We start from the raw sequence: 16,440 nt of genomic DNA, 5'->3' as shown, positions 1-16,440 counted from the left end.
GAAGTCTGTCTGCCTATCAATCAATCAGTCAGTCAATCAATCCATCAATTCCTATAATCCACAAAAGGCTAGGATTAGAGTTCAGTATCAATCAAAATAGAAAAAAAGTTATATTTTTCTTAACAAGCACAATTGGCTTATTCCATCATCATGAATGGTGTCCATGTATTCGGAAGATATCCATATCTCAGCATCCATGTATTCCTAAACTTGGGGGATTAAACTTGGATTCCAATATATGATAGTCACAGAAGTGAGGATATTAATGAGACAGAATTGTCATAAACTTTAATGACTCATGTTCAGTGTTCAGATTGTAACTCTGGAAAACTGTATAACTCAATTGATTTTCAGGGTTAGTTCACACTGCACTTGATGGCCATAGCTCTGGGATTTATCACTTAATAGTTTTCAGCTGCATATATGAGCTGCCACCACCAATATCCATAATATTGCATGTTTGGCCTCTGTATGGATAGTTTCTATCTGCAACCACTTTAGTGGTTCTTATACAGAGAGAAAAATATATCTTAGATTCTCAGAATACTTTGTTTCATGATAACAAGTGTGTGTGATTAAGTGTCATCAAGTCAGCATCAGCACTTACTGATCATGTAAGATGGACTTTCTTTAAAATGATCTGTCCCCAACCTGGCTCTTTAGGTCTTGTGATGGTGCATTCATTGCTTTTGTAATCGAGTCCATCCACTTTGCTGCTGGTCATCCTCTTCTCTGTCCTTCCACTTTTCCCAGCATTATGAAATTCTCAAGGGAGCTCGAGTCTTTGGATAGGGAGTCCAAAATATGATAATTTGAGCCTGGTCATTTGTGCCTTGAGAACTCTGGAGTGATCTGTTCTATGATCTGTTTGTTTTCTTAGCTATCCAAGGTCAAAATTGTCAAGAACCTTTCTATCCTGCTTCTTCAAAGTCCAACTTTCACATCCATAGTGTGTCACAAGGAAAACCATTGTTTTCATGATTCTAATCTTTAACAAATGTTGAATCCATTGTTATAACCATAATTGCCTAAACTGATTTAAATGTTCTACATGAATTATTGGGATATTTTAGGTCTGGAATGACATGATAGAACGGCAGTAATTATGCCAATAATAATAACAATAACAAGAATAGTAATAATAATAATAATAATAATAATAATAATAATAATAAATTAAACTTGTATGCCACCCAGCTTTCAATGACTCTAGGTAACTCACAACACTCAGATTATATCCCTTTTTTGTGTATTAACGGAAAACAGTAAATATTCAAGCCACCCTCATAATTCATGTTCTGATGTTGGTTTTTTAGTAAACCATAGGTCTGCGATATTTCTTCACTGAGCATAGCAGTGAAGAGTGATTGTTAAAAATGGAAGTGGAATGGGGGAATCCTTACAAATCTGACTCTATTCACCTAATGATGCACTATAATTCCACATAGTCTTGCCAACTTGCCCTTCAGATGTATTGGAATTGAACTCAAAGTCCTGGTTTGGGGATTATTGGATTTGAAGTCTAATACATCTGATGAAGACTAGTTTATTGTTATAATTCAATTAATTATTGTTATAATTATTTTATATTTTATTTGATCTTATTGCAGTTACAAAGATTAAATACTCTTATTTTCAATGCTGCTGACAAAGTATTGGATATTTCAATAAACTGATTTCTTAAAATTTATTAGGATTTGTGTAGACTAATATTTTTAGCATTTTATATATCATCTAAACTTGGAAAATTGTACCTTATTACAAAACCAATAACAGCTATTTAAAGAGTATTATTCAAACTAATGTGTAGGTTGTATTATATATTACTATAAATAGTAAATAGCAAATATTATATTGTAGAGATACATCTTAAATTTTAAAAAATAATTTAGAGCATGTACATTGACGATATTTTTATTATAATGTGGTTTAAAATAGTAATTTGTTCTACTAGAAAATAGCTATCTGGCCATTTCACATTTTCAAACTTCTTACATATACATACTGGCAATGAAAAAATATATCCAATTTTTAAGTAATTCATTGAAAGTTTGGAAAAGAAATCATATGATTTACTGCTTAAGCTACAGCTCTTTTTAAACAGGAAGCAAAAGGATATGCTGAACAGTTAGAGTGAACAAATAAAAGGTTTTGGGCACACATCCAGTTTTAAATCAGAGACCAAACAAGGGGAATTTTGAAGAGGGAAGAAAGAATGTGTAGGTCAATGTGGAAAATATGTCCTAAGTCATGAGAAAATATTTTTCCAGCTAAAATGAAACCATTTTTCATATAAAATGATAATTAAGGGGAAATTTATAAGAATTAAGTATGCTTTAAACTTAAAGATTTTTTTTAAAAAGGATTGCCCTTTTCTCCCTTTGGAAAAGCAATGACTAGGATAATTAAAACATTATTTCAGTATTTTTAAATCCTTCTACTGAAAAGTACTAGGATAATGTTTTAACATTTATTGCTCAATATTTGCACATAGTTCAAAACCAAACACATATATTCAAACAGGAGTTCCACACATTCAGAAAATGAACCATTTTATAAATGAACCATTTTGCTAAATAATTGTAAAAAATGCAGTAAAAAAGACTTTCTCCACAGAAGGAAATGATATATCTGTTAATATTTTGTTGAATAAATAATAGTAAAGTAAATTTTTCATAGTTTTTTTTTTGTTTAATGTTACCTTCATCTATATATACTGTTTGAATGGAGATAAAATATTGATATGTCCACACATGTTAAAAAGGAAAAAAACTTCACTTACTTTTTCACATGACTATAACTGTAAAAAATGCAGTAAGTTGACATGAAGCGCGTGTGCACACATATGTAAAAACAGTATGGCTTGTGAACACATTATGTTTGTTTTTGGATATGTTCCATACTTAGCTGCCATCTGTCCCTTGAAGAGGTAAATTGTCAAATTAACACCCCCTCTTGCAATAAATTCTTGCTTTTCTTTAGTACATTAGTACTGGGATAATGTTTGAATATTTATTGCTCAATATTTGTACACAGTCCAAAAACAAATACATATATTCAAAAAGGAGTTCTATACGTTCAGAACTCCATAGCTATTTTTTAAGGCAGTGATTAATACAGCTGTAACTTCTTTGCCAATAAATGAGGTGACACAGAATGTGTTCCTAAACCATATGAGCACAATGGGTTTTTCTCCATTTATTCTCATCAAGAGTTCAAATACTTTTAACTGCAGTAACTGGAGAATGTCTCATTCTGGAATAGATGCAGCTGTTCCCACAACAGACACAGATCAAGATGCCTGGAAGCCAAGTGCTGGAAAATGAGTCACCTCTCCTACATACGCAAGTCATCCCAAACACTGCCTGAATGGGGAAAGGACTCTTTCTAGATGCAAACCCAGAATGGAGAAGCTTTCCTGTACTTGGAACAGCTCTGGCTAAATACAAGCAAACACAAAAGACTTCTCCAAAATCTAGCTCAGTAGACATCAAGATTTTCCCTGGCACATGGAGTCCAGAAAAGCCATCTGTACGTGTGCCACAATTTCATGTCCTCTGTATTTGACGTGAACGGTGAATGTAGGATTACTTTCATAGGCAGAATTAAGGATCTGGCAGAAACATTTGGTTATCAGTTTTAAAATACACATATTAAAACAATCAGGACTCAGAGAAGTGTACTTTCAAAGCATGAAATTGCAATTCTGAACCCAATCCTATCCATTCATATTATTGCTTTAATGAGACGTTGTTTCATGTAAGAAGCCTTATGATTGCTCCCCCTTTCTCCTTGTTTCAGTGAGTCATGGGGAGGAGAAATGTCTATTTCAGCAAGATCAACTGCAATTAGATTCCCCGTCTTCTCTTGTTGGAGCCCTACCCTTGCATCTCTCAGGCAGCCAATGTTTCTTATCTATATTAAAATCCATCTTATTCATCTCAAAAAGAGAAAGTCACCCAGAGACCCAGACACTCAGGAAGCAAGAGAATAAGCTGACAGATTAAGCAAAACACAAGTAAGCAGCCCAGCGGCTTTCAACGAAAAGAGTTTACAGTATAAACGTCCTTACCTTAAAATTGTGTGCTTTTTCATAGTTGAAATGGTTGTCATTCTGGGTCAGTGCTGCTCTTCTGACCAAGGAGGTGATCTGCGAATAGGCAAAGAGTTTCAGCGGTTGCCACAAGAGTGCCCCCTTCACTCCCATCTTAACCCCCAAGGCCACTGCCAGGAGTTCTTGGCGCTTCCGTCCTTGTTTTGATTTGTGAACCACAGCACAGGCTTTCTCATTGTCAAGCCACAGCTCCTCAGCAAACATAGTGCTTGGATCCCAGATCTTTTCCCTGTCTTCTGCAGAGGCTGGGAGGCGGACTGCTGTCAGGTTGGTCCAACTGCTTCTTATGTTAGACAGCAGATTTGAAGCAGCTGCAGCAGCCCATTCTGCGGAGACCTCTGGCATGTGACTTGAATGGGCTGTCTTGTGTGATGGAAGGAGCTCCTGCATCTGAATAAGTAACAGTCTGCTTTGTGATACTTTTTTAAAACAAAGTGCGCACAGAACAATAGCCTGGATTCATGTACGGAACGACTCCCCCTTCTTGCCCTCCCCACAGCAGTGGGATCCTGCCAGGCGCTGAAGAAATCCCAGCAGCTTTACAGCTTCAGCCACAACACATTTCAAAGGATAGATCACATCTACCCGGGAGCATTTTTTTTTTTCATAAATAACTCTAATGCTGCATCCAATTGTGCTCTGAGCTGGAGACCTCTGAGCTCTTCCAGTACAAACACCATCAGATTAAGCCTTTAAACCACAGTGATTCTTTAATCTTGGGGGTGGGTGGGGGGAACAACTCCTCTTTTTCATATCCTGTACAAGGGAAAATCTGGTAGCGCTTGAAAGATTAGTAGCCATACTTGCCAGTACATTAAATGAAGATTGCTTCTGGCATTCTCTACTTTTGGAATACATAAAATAAATTGCAGTTTTTCTCATTATTTTAAAATAACATTTAAAAGAATATTCAGGCTATTAAGTTGCTTGGGGGGAAGAAAAAAGGAAGAGAAAAAGAGAAGCCCAAAGGGAAAAAGAAAGCGGAATTGAAGTATAAAGATTCATCTTGTGACACAATACAATTTTTATGGTATGGTAGCGATTCCTTCTAGGTTTGGGACTTTCTCTCCAACACTGGCAACACTGGAGAATTGAGAAATAATTCTGTACGAGTGCTGTCTACAACAAAATGTTGCAGTACTGAAACTCGGCTTCAGGTTTCCAACCAGCCAATCCTGTATTTCCTCAGGATTCTCCATTCCATCATGCCAACCTCTCTATGCTTTCTGCTTTTTTCCCACAAAGTCAAACTGAGGATCCATCCATATATGCTCCCACAATGTTGAGGAACTGAACCAATAATTAGTGGGCTGAACTTCTGCTGCAGAGGATATGGTGCAGAGCCAATTTGCTCTGGACTTGGTGGGCAGGGGAACTCCCACTTTTCCTGACTCCTGGCACTTCCCCTCCCCCTCTTGCAGCCAAGGTACCAAGGCTTTCCTCGCTCTTTTTCCTTGCAAAAAGCAAATGTGACAAGCTGGCTGGCTGGCTGCTAGGGTTTTATATGCTCCCATTGGTCAGCTGGAGGGAGTGTTGATTGGCAACACAGGAGGATGGAGCACAGGAGCAAGGACATTTGCCCAGGGTGCAAAACTGTTAATCAGGGTAAGAGACTGGAGGCTATGTGGAAAAGTCTTAAATGTTTTATGACCACAAAATGTGTTCACTCTTCATTTGGCTGTTTCTTCCCACTAACATTTTTTTTGTTCTTGGAGAACTTAGGTCCACCAAAACTGCCGATTCCCATCTCTAAGGTAAGCTTCAGCACCTGGAGAATGGATTGTTATTGGAGCTGATTCTATGGAGGTATGTGCCTTGATGACCAGCATAAAAGTCAAGTAGATAAACAGCATAATGTAAAGGATGGTCATTAATGTGTGTGTGAAATGCAACTCAAGATATTTCTTACAACCATTTGGTTTGGCCAAATGCAACAAATACTGGCTAAAACATTTAGCAACCACTGCTGCCCGCTTTTGATAGCTCTGAGCTATACTAGTACAGAAATTTCTGCACTGGTTATTAGATTTCAGGGTCTAATTCAAGATACTAAATTTCATCTTTAAGGCCCTATTTGGTATAAGTCCTGGCACTTCCCCACAATTTTAAAGCTTATTAAGTCCTATTCCATATTACCACTTTCTGGTTAAATTAAACTCATCATTCCTAATCTTTTCCCAAGAATCTCTCTGCTAAAACTTATCTTCTCCTCTCTCTTCCTTGTAGAAACACGCCAAGACATTCCACTAGAAATTGAGAATATTTATATCAGCATTAAATAATTAATTATAATTTCACTGTCTGGTTGGTTTGGCTAACACCCTTGGTGTTTTAATTATTACCATGTTGATAGGTTTGTCAATTAGATTGAAAGGTAGTTTACAAATAGTATTAATAAGTGAAACTACATAAAAATTGCCATCTGAACAATACAGAAAATACTAAATTTATATTAAATTAAAAATATTAAATATTTAAATATTAGGACAATTTACCCAAAACTTTATTGGCTTATTCTTATTTTTAGAAAGTCACAGAAGAGGATGTTCAGTGTTACTCTATGTAGGTCTATTTGCAGGGTTTTATGGACCCTGGAAGCCTGCTGTTCAATTTATTTCTTCAGCTCAGTCACCATACCCCTGTCTTTCTTGTTTTCTTTGCTTTAAATAATTTCTACAAATTTCGCTGCTGAAATATCCACCACACTCTGCTGCTAAATAAATCCTATTTTCCAGCTGATAAGACAGCTGACTGCTACTATTAGGTAGGCTAGTAGACAGATATGGATCTCCTCAGCGATAATGTTTCGTGCTCTTCTATCCTATCCTCATGCCATTTGTGGACCAGTAGCTAGTAGATACTGCATTCAGAGCAATGCTCCTTAAAAAAAGCTTCTATTATTGCATATATAGTTTAGCCTTTACTCAGACAATAAGGCAGAAATCCTATACCCCTTTGGCTACTAATTGAATTCAGTGAAATTTATTTCTGAACAGACTTGCATAGGATTGCACAGTACATTACACCAGGCAGGGGTGCTTGATATCCACCGGCCTAACCTCTGAGAAATTTTCAACATCTTATTTGTGCAATTTCTTCCTAATGTTAATTAAGAATGAAATTACGTAGCTCTAAGTTACATAACTCAGTTCTTAGTTGTGCTAAATGGATGTGTGAAAAAAGGAAACATTGCTTTAAGTATTTACCCATATATATATATTTGGGTCCACCAAATGTACTACTAATGAATTATATCACAACAATGCTAATAGCTTGCTATAGTCCTGTTTGTTTATGTACTCCTGGGACAGAAGTATTTTGTTGCATTGCTGGAATAATTTAAGTAGGTCAGCAGCACCAAAACAAAGGTCTGAGAGTGAGGTCAATTTTCTAGTAATCCTCTGGTATTTGTATTACTATCACTTAAATTATAAAATCCTATTATATAAGGTATATAATTATGCAATACTGCAGATTCTATGCTCCAAATACAGGATTATACATCAAACATCTTATTAGAATCCTTACTTTAATGAGATAACCTTAAGAGAAAAATCCAGTAGTGAGAGAGAACTGTTGTTTCTTCTAGTTTCATTAAGAATAAACCATGACAAAAAGAGAAAAAGCTCACCTATGTGTCTCTGATATTTGTGACAAACATCATACATCCATTCAGCTAGGTTGTTTTCTTATTGTCTGACATGTCTTTTATTAAAAGTTGACTGGAGCCCAAATCCTAGTGACTTCATGAACACATCCATGTAGTTTGCTTGGCAACAATATTTGTTTGCTTGCTTTAAAACTCACCTTTCCTTCAGGTGCTCAAGGCATGATGTTGCAGGGAACAGAGTATGATTAACCGCTGTTTGTGCAAAACAGAAGGAGAGTGTATGCAGGCTTCACAAAGATTTCAAAGGCAATTGTGTTTAACCCTTTTCATTTATGGAGGTGAGAGAGAGAGCCTCAGATGCCCTGACATCTGTCTTGTGGGATACAAAGGGTGGTTGCTTAGTAACAGGGACAGCTGCTCTGTTAAAGCTTGGTGTACCTCTCTGATTCTCCTCATCTTCTCACTGGATTAGAGTGAAAACAGATCCTGAAACTGTTGCAGCAGAACTAAAGCCTTGACCACACCTTATTATGGCAAATACATGTTTCTGTACATTTGAATATACTATTCATAATTTCAGCCAGATGTATCTGACATGCAACATGATATGCAAGAATAATATAACAACACTCTTCAAACCCAAGGTTTTCAAAGGGCCAGCCCCGTAAAGAAGCAACATGATGCACCTCCATCTCCACAGATACCTCTCCATCTCTCAGCCCTTCAAGGTAGGCAAGGGCAGGAAAGAGAAGTCACTAGGAGTCTTTGACAGTATTTTGATGTGGGTAGGACATGGTAACAACATCTTCTCAGACCTGGCACTATGTCTTCTTGTAACTATAACACTGAGTTTTTACAATTAAGCAATTAGAGAAAGAGGAAAAAGAGGGTTCATTTTATAGGTGGGCGTTTTGCATGTCTGGTAAGCATTCCAAGTTGTTTGAAATGCTTTGGTTGGAAAATTAACAGCAAATCCTATCACTGTGATTGTCTTGAAGAAGTATTCATACATACAGAGCTGTTTGGGTTTTAATATTTGATAATGGGGTATATACAAACACACATATACAAAGATTTTGCATGTGTCATCAGTTTGGAGATGCCTAAAAGGCCACCTGGAAATGGGAAAGCATCCACTTATCATTTTTGTAGTGCAGGATCATATACTGAAATTCTTCTCACATGGCTTGGTATACATATGAAAGATATACATGCTATCTTGCTACAGATGAAATAAATGAAGAACTGTTTTTATGCTACACATAGTTTATAAGGATTAGTCGAGGTGACAACTTGGTGTAAAAAGCTGTTTGTGTCCTTTCTCCAGTGTGAATTATCAGACGGGCTGAGCAAAACTCACTGCTTCCTACCAGAACTGTATGTTCTTTGGCATGCTAAAATGAAATGCTACTCCACTGATATTAGAACTTCTAATAAGGAAATGCAAACAAAGTGCCAAAGTTTAATGTTACCAGCTTTTAGAAAGATACTAATCTTAAAGATCTAATGTGGTTGGTCAACTTTCTAACTTTCTGGTAAACATACCAGAAGAGAGGCAAAACAAAGATCGACTACTATTTTGCCATTCTTTCAATTCTATATTAATCCAATGGTTGAAAATGATCAAAATAGAAGTGTACACCCCCCCACCCCATTTGTATATCATGGTGTGGTTACATGCAGGTGATGCCTGTTATACACCTATATGGATGAAGTGGGTTTTTTTGTCTTTAGGATCTTTCTGTAAGGAAGAACATTTATGGCTGAATTATCATAAAAATAATACTGTAACTTTTACAAAAATACCCAGAACTTGAATTTGGATTATTAATGGGATAAATTTTGAATAGGCATCTCTTAATTATTTGGGGATTATTTTTCATTCCTTTGGTAATCATAAAGCCAACTTCCTACATCATCACCATCATCTATATTTGCTATGGCCACTTATTCCGGAAGACTCTGGGTGACTTACAACGATGGACTCTACAATTAAAACAGTTAAAAACATACTAACAAAACATAGTGGCCTGGACTAAAAAGCAACCATAACAATAAAAAAAAAAAAATGATCAGGGCTCTACAAACACACTATCCCCCATCCTGGGAACAAAGATAAGTTCCTATGGGCCTTCCAGAACCCTATGGTATATGGTATATAGAGATATGGGCACCATCCATATCTCTGGGGGGATGCCGTTCCAGAGGGCAGGGGCAGTGACAGAGAAGGCATGCTTCCTTGATCCCACAAGGTGACAGCATTTGATTAAGGAAAGATTCTTCCTACATTGCAAAAACCACAAAGGAGCATTGCATCTTATCCTGTTTTTACATTAAAGGAGCTCAATACATTTAAACTGTTCACAACCAAACTTTTGGCACAAGTTCTTTGTGGCATAGAATTAGGTTTAGAGAATAAACAGCAGCAACAGAGACCATACAATCCAAATTCTTAAAAAATGTATTTCAGGTGGCAAATTGCATAGCCAGAATGATTTTGATTATTTGATTAGAAATAGGATTTCTAATCTATTTTAATTAGAAATAGGATTTTCATCAATATTATTCCAATTTATATAAAGGACAAGAAATTTCTCTGGAGAAAATAGATGAATATTTAAAGAAACAAAACTTACTAAACATTACAGAGAAACAGAAACAAATTATGAATGGACCCATAACAATAAGGGAAGCTTGAGAAGCTATAAAAAAGACTAAAACAGGAAAGGTGCCTTGACCAGATGGGTTACCAACTTCTTATTATAAATGCTTTGACGATGAACTTTTATAACCTTTACAAAATATGATGAATTCTATTTTACAGAGGAGAAAGATGTCAGAGATCTGGGAAGAAGCTAATATAGCATTAGTATCTAAGGAGAGACAAGATTTTACTTTAACAAGAAACTATTGGCTGATATCATTATTGAATAATGACTCTAAGTTGTTTAATAATCCGAAGAAGACATTAACAAAAAACATGAAAACAGAGGATCAAACAGAATTGATGAAGAAAATGGGTTTTAAGATTGAGAAAAAAGTGAAATATCTGGGTATCGGATACAAATATGTGTACAAATATGAATTGTATTTTATTTCAAAATAATTATGCTAAAACATGGAATGAAGTTAAAAAAGACACGTTAAGATGAGAAAAATTACAACTGTCATTGTTGGGGAGAATTTCTGTGATAAAAATGAACGTTTTGCCTAGAGTGATGTTTTTATTTCAAACAATACGTTTACGTTTATTGCTGACTGGAAACCACTTATGGACATTTTTCTGTAAAACAGAAAAAAATGAACTGAAGATCTATGGTTTTGATGATTAGATAGGATAGATTATAGAAAGAGGAGAATCAGAATGTAACTTTAAAGAAAGAGGTAAATCTACAATTGTACTTATAACTGCTGTAAAGAAGATCCGAAATCACTTCTTTATATCCTTTTTCTTTCTTTTCTATTTTTCTTCTACCTTTTTTTTCTTTTTCTTTTGCACTTTAGCTTTCCTCTTTTATTTCTTCCCTTTTTCTTTATCCCTTCTTACTCTTAGTTTGTATTAATTTTTACTCTTGTTTTTAAGAGTATTATACCGTACTTTTAATAAAAAATTATATTTAAGAAAAGGAATAGGATTGATAAAAGTTTAAATCAGAGCCTGGTTAAGAATAATTCATTGTTAGCTTAATCTAAATTTCTGCCCAGAAGGCCTCTTCTCTTAATCCAAGCTTTCAAGCTCCATGGGTATAGAAGTTAGAGAAGAAAATAACCAATACTGGGCTCACCCCACAGATACTTCTGAATCTGAGGATGGGGTATGATAAAGCTAAAACAGTGCTAAGGTAGAGGATAAAGTTGATATTGACTTACAAATAGATCATAATGGAATAATTGGAAATAAGATACTTAAATGTTTGGAATATTTTTTTATAATGAAATTCCATAGAGTGTTTACTTTGGCATGCTTTAATATTCTTCCCTCAGCAGTTCTCAAAGGCAGATATAAAATATACCCTATTATGAAAAACATTGCCCTTGTGGACAGGGTATAATCAAAAAGCTAACTTGTATCCTCCTATATTGCTCCTTTTAGAAGGATTTTCATATCACTTTGATGTATCCTATAATTTGCAAAATCCCTGGTTGGGCAGATGATTTTTTTGTTGGTTATTTGCTTTCAGACCGAGATTCTAGAATTACATGGTAAATTGCAAAATTCTCTCTGGCTGCTTCAAGTAACAAACAATGCTGAGACCTGATGTTCCTGTCTGTGGAAGAATGAGGTATAGTTAAGCAGAGTAATGATCTATATGCTTAGGAATGATTATATTACCTAATTTTAATTTTATATTGTTGTATGCAATATTTATTGAGCGTATGAAGCAGAATATAATTCAGTGTGTAATAAAATTGAATTATTGTGATTATAGTAAAACATAGTGTTACACTCATCTTGCAAATATTCTAGTCATATTGATTCCAAAATTCGGTCCTAAAGATCAGTTCTCAGTTGCATTTTTTTGGCATGCTTTTTGTTGGTAAAAGACTATTCCTATTCTTATTCTCCCCTTGGTAAGCATTCTTTTCATGTCTAACCAAAAATGTTTTATGAAAATGGCCCATTTTTGCTAGGATTTAAAAGTTTGATCATTGTAACATTTTCCATTAAAAACAATAATTATCTTGGGAATCTATGGTAACGCATATGCTTTCAGATACCAACCCTGCTACAACATACAATGTTGCCAGGTTCTGTCCAGCAGTGTTCAAAATTCATCAGATGATGACCTGTGCTATAAACTAGATTTAATGAGCACCTAGTTCACCATATTAGAGTGCTTTGTAACTTGATACAGTCTTCCACATACTAACCTTTTCTGCTCCACTACACCCATCTAATGCTCCTATCCCTTCTTTTAGATTCTTGCTTTTAATATATACTTTTACTTTTTAATTCATATATCTTTTGTATCTTCTAGCTTTTCATATTTTTTTTATTTTTATCTTTGCTCTTGATGTATCCTTTATACTTTTTAAATGACTGTACCCCACCTTCCTTATGCTGGATTATGACCATAATAAAGATTTGATTTCATGGTAATGCATGGGCCTTCACTACGAGGCAGAAACAAATGTCAGGATGTTCATCCATCAAAGAAGTTTCCTAATTGTGAATAGCCTTAACTGCATTTAATTAATCAACAATACTGAAAGTCAACAGTCATCTATATAAGTAACAGACAACATATCATCTATATAAGTAATTACAGACAAATGGTTCCTTCCAGTGTTATCATATAAGGATTGCTTCAATTATCCAGAGCCAACATTGGCATGCAAAATCTTTGGGCAGCTGTAATGGTTTGTGGGAAAGACCTTGGGAGACAGGAGGAAGAGATGTTGCCTAGGGAACATGAGGATCACATAAGAGACAACATAGCCTGCAGCTGCATAGTGGGTGGACCATGAAGCTCAGAAGGGACCCTCCCTAAGTTCTCAGGCTGTAAAGGGAAAGGTGGGAGAATTGTACTTTTAGACTTGCAAGATTCTGTTAATGTGCTTTACAATAAAGTAGAATCAGTTTTTCTAGTCGAGTTTCCTGTCTGGTCTACCTGGTAAGGCTGACAGCAGCTGAGCAGTCCTTAGAACTACTGGCCTGTGCTCCTGCCTTGTATCATCCTCTATTTTCAAACTTTAATGGAAGTATCCACCTTTTAAAATTTCCCATGATCCTCAAGAGCTGTCGTTCCCAACCTAGTGCTGCTCTAGAGAGCACTCATTGGGAACTACATTAGGCATATAGGATATTTAAACATGGCTCTAGCTAGCAAATGCATATTAAAACATGGCTGCTTCCTGGTAACATCTGCTCCATAGTAAGTAACTCAAGGTATAAGTAAAAAGAGATCAATGAGTTACAGAAGCCCAGTAGTATAAAAGGTACAGTTTAAAGTTGGTCTCATGAAAGGCAGAACAGTACTATGCGAAAGGGAATCTGTGCTTGGAAATGATATAGGACATTACAAATCAGAATAAGCCAAACACTGAAATAACAAGCAGCACACAATTGGGTATCAGTTCCCAGTTCCTTATTTGCAAAATTTTGAAACAAACCTCAGTCACTAAAGTAAATATGGATTTAAAGTTTATATAATGCTGCACCTAAAACTGACCACAGGACTACTCTCTGTTTTGTATTTTTGAGTAGCAGTGTCACAGGAAGGGGCAAGGGAAGGAGGTCAGAGTGATAAAGCAGGGTTGTGGCACTGCAATGCAACCCTCACCTCTTTTCGATGTGCAGTGCAATGTCACATGTGTGCCTACAGGGCAGAGCTTGAAGTGGGAACCAGTGGACACTGCTATCTGTGATTTAAGAGAAATTATTTTTCTATTGTGTAACCCCACACAACAATTACAGTCAAGCATCTGGAGCTTAGTAATCATCTTCAATAGTGCTTGCTCACAGCATCTTAGATGTGATCATTACCATGTGTATTATCCACCTTATCATAGTGTGCCTAGTTTGCAGAAGCAATTATAACAGAGGCTGTCCTTGAAAAAGCATTCAATGTGCATAAGCAATCTCTTCGCTCTTCATAATGAACTTAGCCAATTTTTCCTTTCATCTCTTCTCCTCCCACTCTCCCTTTCATCCTCTTCAATTTAACCCAGCACTGTTGTCACCAGTCACCTATTTGTTTCTTGTGCAAATTCACAGCAATGTAATTCTTTTTACTTGGTGAGATACTCCATCTGCTTGTGCTTCTGCCACATAGTTGAAGTCTACATATCTTAAGACTTGCTAAGGTTGAGAAACACTGGTTTATACACATACTAGAATTAGAAAGTTGGAATGTACCTTACAGTTCTAGTGCACTCTTGCTCAGTGCAGGGTCCCCTACAGTATACATGAGAGATGATTATCCAGCCTCTGTTTGAAGGAGAACTTACCACTTCATTAGGCAAGCTGGCCATACTGGCTTACAGTTTGTAAAATCTGGATGGCTCCCCTGACATCTAGACTGATCCTACTTCCTTTAATCCATTGATTCTGGTTCTGCACACTGATGCAATAGAGAATAAGTCCACTCCTCTTCCATGCAACAACTCTTCAGATATTTGAGGACTTGCTATCATATTTCCTCTTCTGAACAATAAGCATATCCAGATCCACTTTATAGTCAATTACGATTAGGAAAGCCTGTGGAATGCACCTTCTGGAGCTTCCAGTGCAAACTGGTGGCACCTACTCCATTAATAGACAATTGAGATTTTTTTTTTTTGGTGTGAAAAGGTGAGTAAAATTATTATGGGGTTTTCATTTAACTGTTCTCTGCTGCCACCATTATCCACTGATTTCTTCTGCTAAATTCAAATTCTAGTGAGTCATGCAAAAAGAGATGCCTAGAATGAATTTCTATGTCTCCCTCTTGTCTTGTGTCTCTGATCCTTTACTTTCTTTCCTATATGCTTCCCTTTTACGTGAAATTCTTCCTTTTTTCAATCCACTTGATACTGATTTGTTTACACTGGCAGTTTTCCCTTGGACCATCAAATACTCCTATTCTGTCCTATGTCTCTAGGCATCAACAGCATAGCCCTCTGTTAGTTTTCTTCCTTTCTGAGTTATTACTCCTTTTCTGTATTGGTTAGTGTCTTCTTGTCAAAAGTGTTTGCCTTCAAAATGCATGTTCTCCATTGGGCAATTCTAGAGAACTGTTAATCTCTTTCTATATCCTTCCCCTGGGTCAGGTGATTTCTTCCCTTGATTTTTTGTATTATATTTACATATATGACATTCAGTGCATCACAGTAAGCTTGGAGCAAGGGTATCTGTAGCAAGCTGAGATTTCATCAAAATGTACATTTTGATTGTAACATAATTGCATTGTGAACATTACTTCTCTCTCCGATGAATAAAAAGCTTATCTCTGTTAAGAAGCCCATCTAGCTCCCAGACTTGTCAATAATAGGTCAATAATAAAGACTTCATATGTGCAGTCATCTTGGAAATCTTCGATTTTCAACTGGATACACAAGTGATACAGGCATGGAATGCTGGAAACACTTCAGTTGTCCTATCAAATATTTAGGCAAGGCTACTGGGTATTTACATCTTGAAGGCACAAATGCTGGAGCCCCATGTGGGCTGTATCTCTATGTGTTGATTGCCTTAAACAGCTGATCCCTTTGAACACTTAATTCACTCTCCAACTATACTTTAGTAACTGAAACAAATTCTGTTTGAGGTGTAGTCTGACAATCTTCAGGCAAAAACAGCTCAAACACACTGATCAATAGGTAACAGCATAGTTACAATTCAGTCTAGAGTTGAAGGGAAACTTCTGCAACGTTAACAAAATCCAGAAGATTAGCACTGTACGACAGAGGTTGATATAGCCAGGTAGTCAAGGAACACAGTAATCTAGGACCGATTTATTTCAATATTTGAATGAACCTAGGCCATGGTCTTCATCCATAAAGCTCTTGGTTTTCACCCAAGCAGGACTAATTTTTAGGCTGAATTGTCACCGTTCCACTATTTAGAAACAGCTAGCCTACAGTATATACAATTAGTCACTACTACCAAGGGGCTCTTCCCAGTAGTCTGGCACTTCTCCATTTTTCTGCTCTATGATGTTTGACTTTGAAATAGCAGTTCTCTTGTGGACTTGGGTAGCTGTGTATTTGCTTCACAGTTTGAGCTGGGGGAGGG

At 36.3% G+C, this 16,440-nt stretch overlaps 1 protein-coding gene across 1 annotated transcript in view; it reads right to left on the bottom strand.

Moving 5' to 3' along the window:
- The window catches only part of CHN2 (chimerin 2), a 144,929-nt gene that overhangs the window by 17,914 nt on the left and 110,575 nt on the right, over positions 1–16,440 (bottom strand). The window contains exon 7 of the mRNA XM_088150742.1: positions 4,073–4,150. Coding sequence (XP_088006868.1) covers positions 4,073–4,150 — 78 coding nt within the window. The remainder of the gene's footprint in view (positions 1–4,072; positions 4,151–16,440) is intronic.

The sequence above is a fragment of the Python bivittatus genome, unplaced genomic scaffold, assembly GCF_059951505.1.
Source record: "Python bivittatus isolate LINGU-HERP-01145 unplaced genomic scaffold, Pbiv_v1 ctg000610_np1212, whole genome shotgun sequence".
NCBI lineage: Eukaryota > Metazoa > Chordata > Lepidosauria > Squamata > Pythonidae > Python > Python bivittatus.
This window is presented reverse-complemented; position numbering and strand designations above follow the sequence as displayed.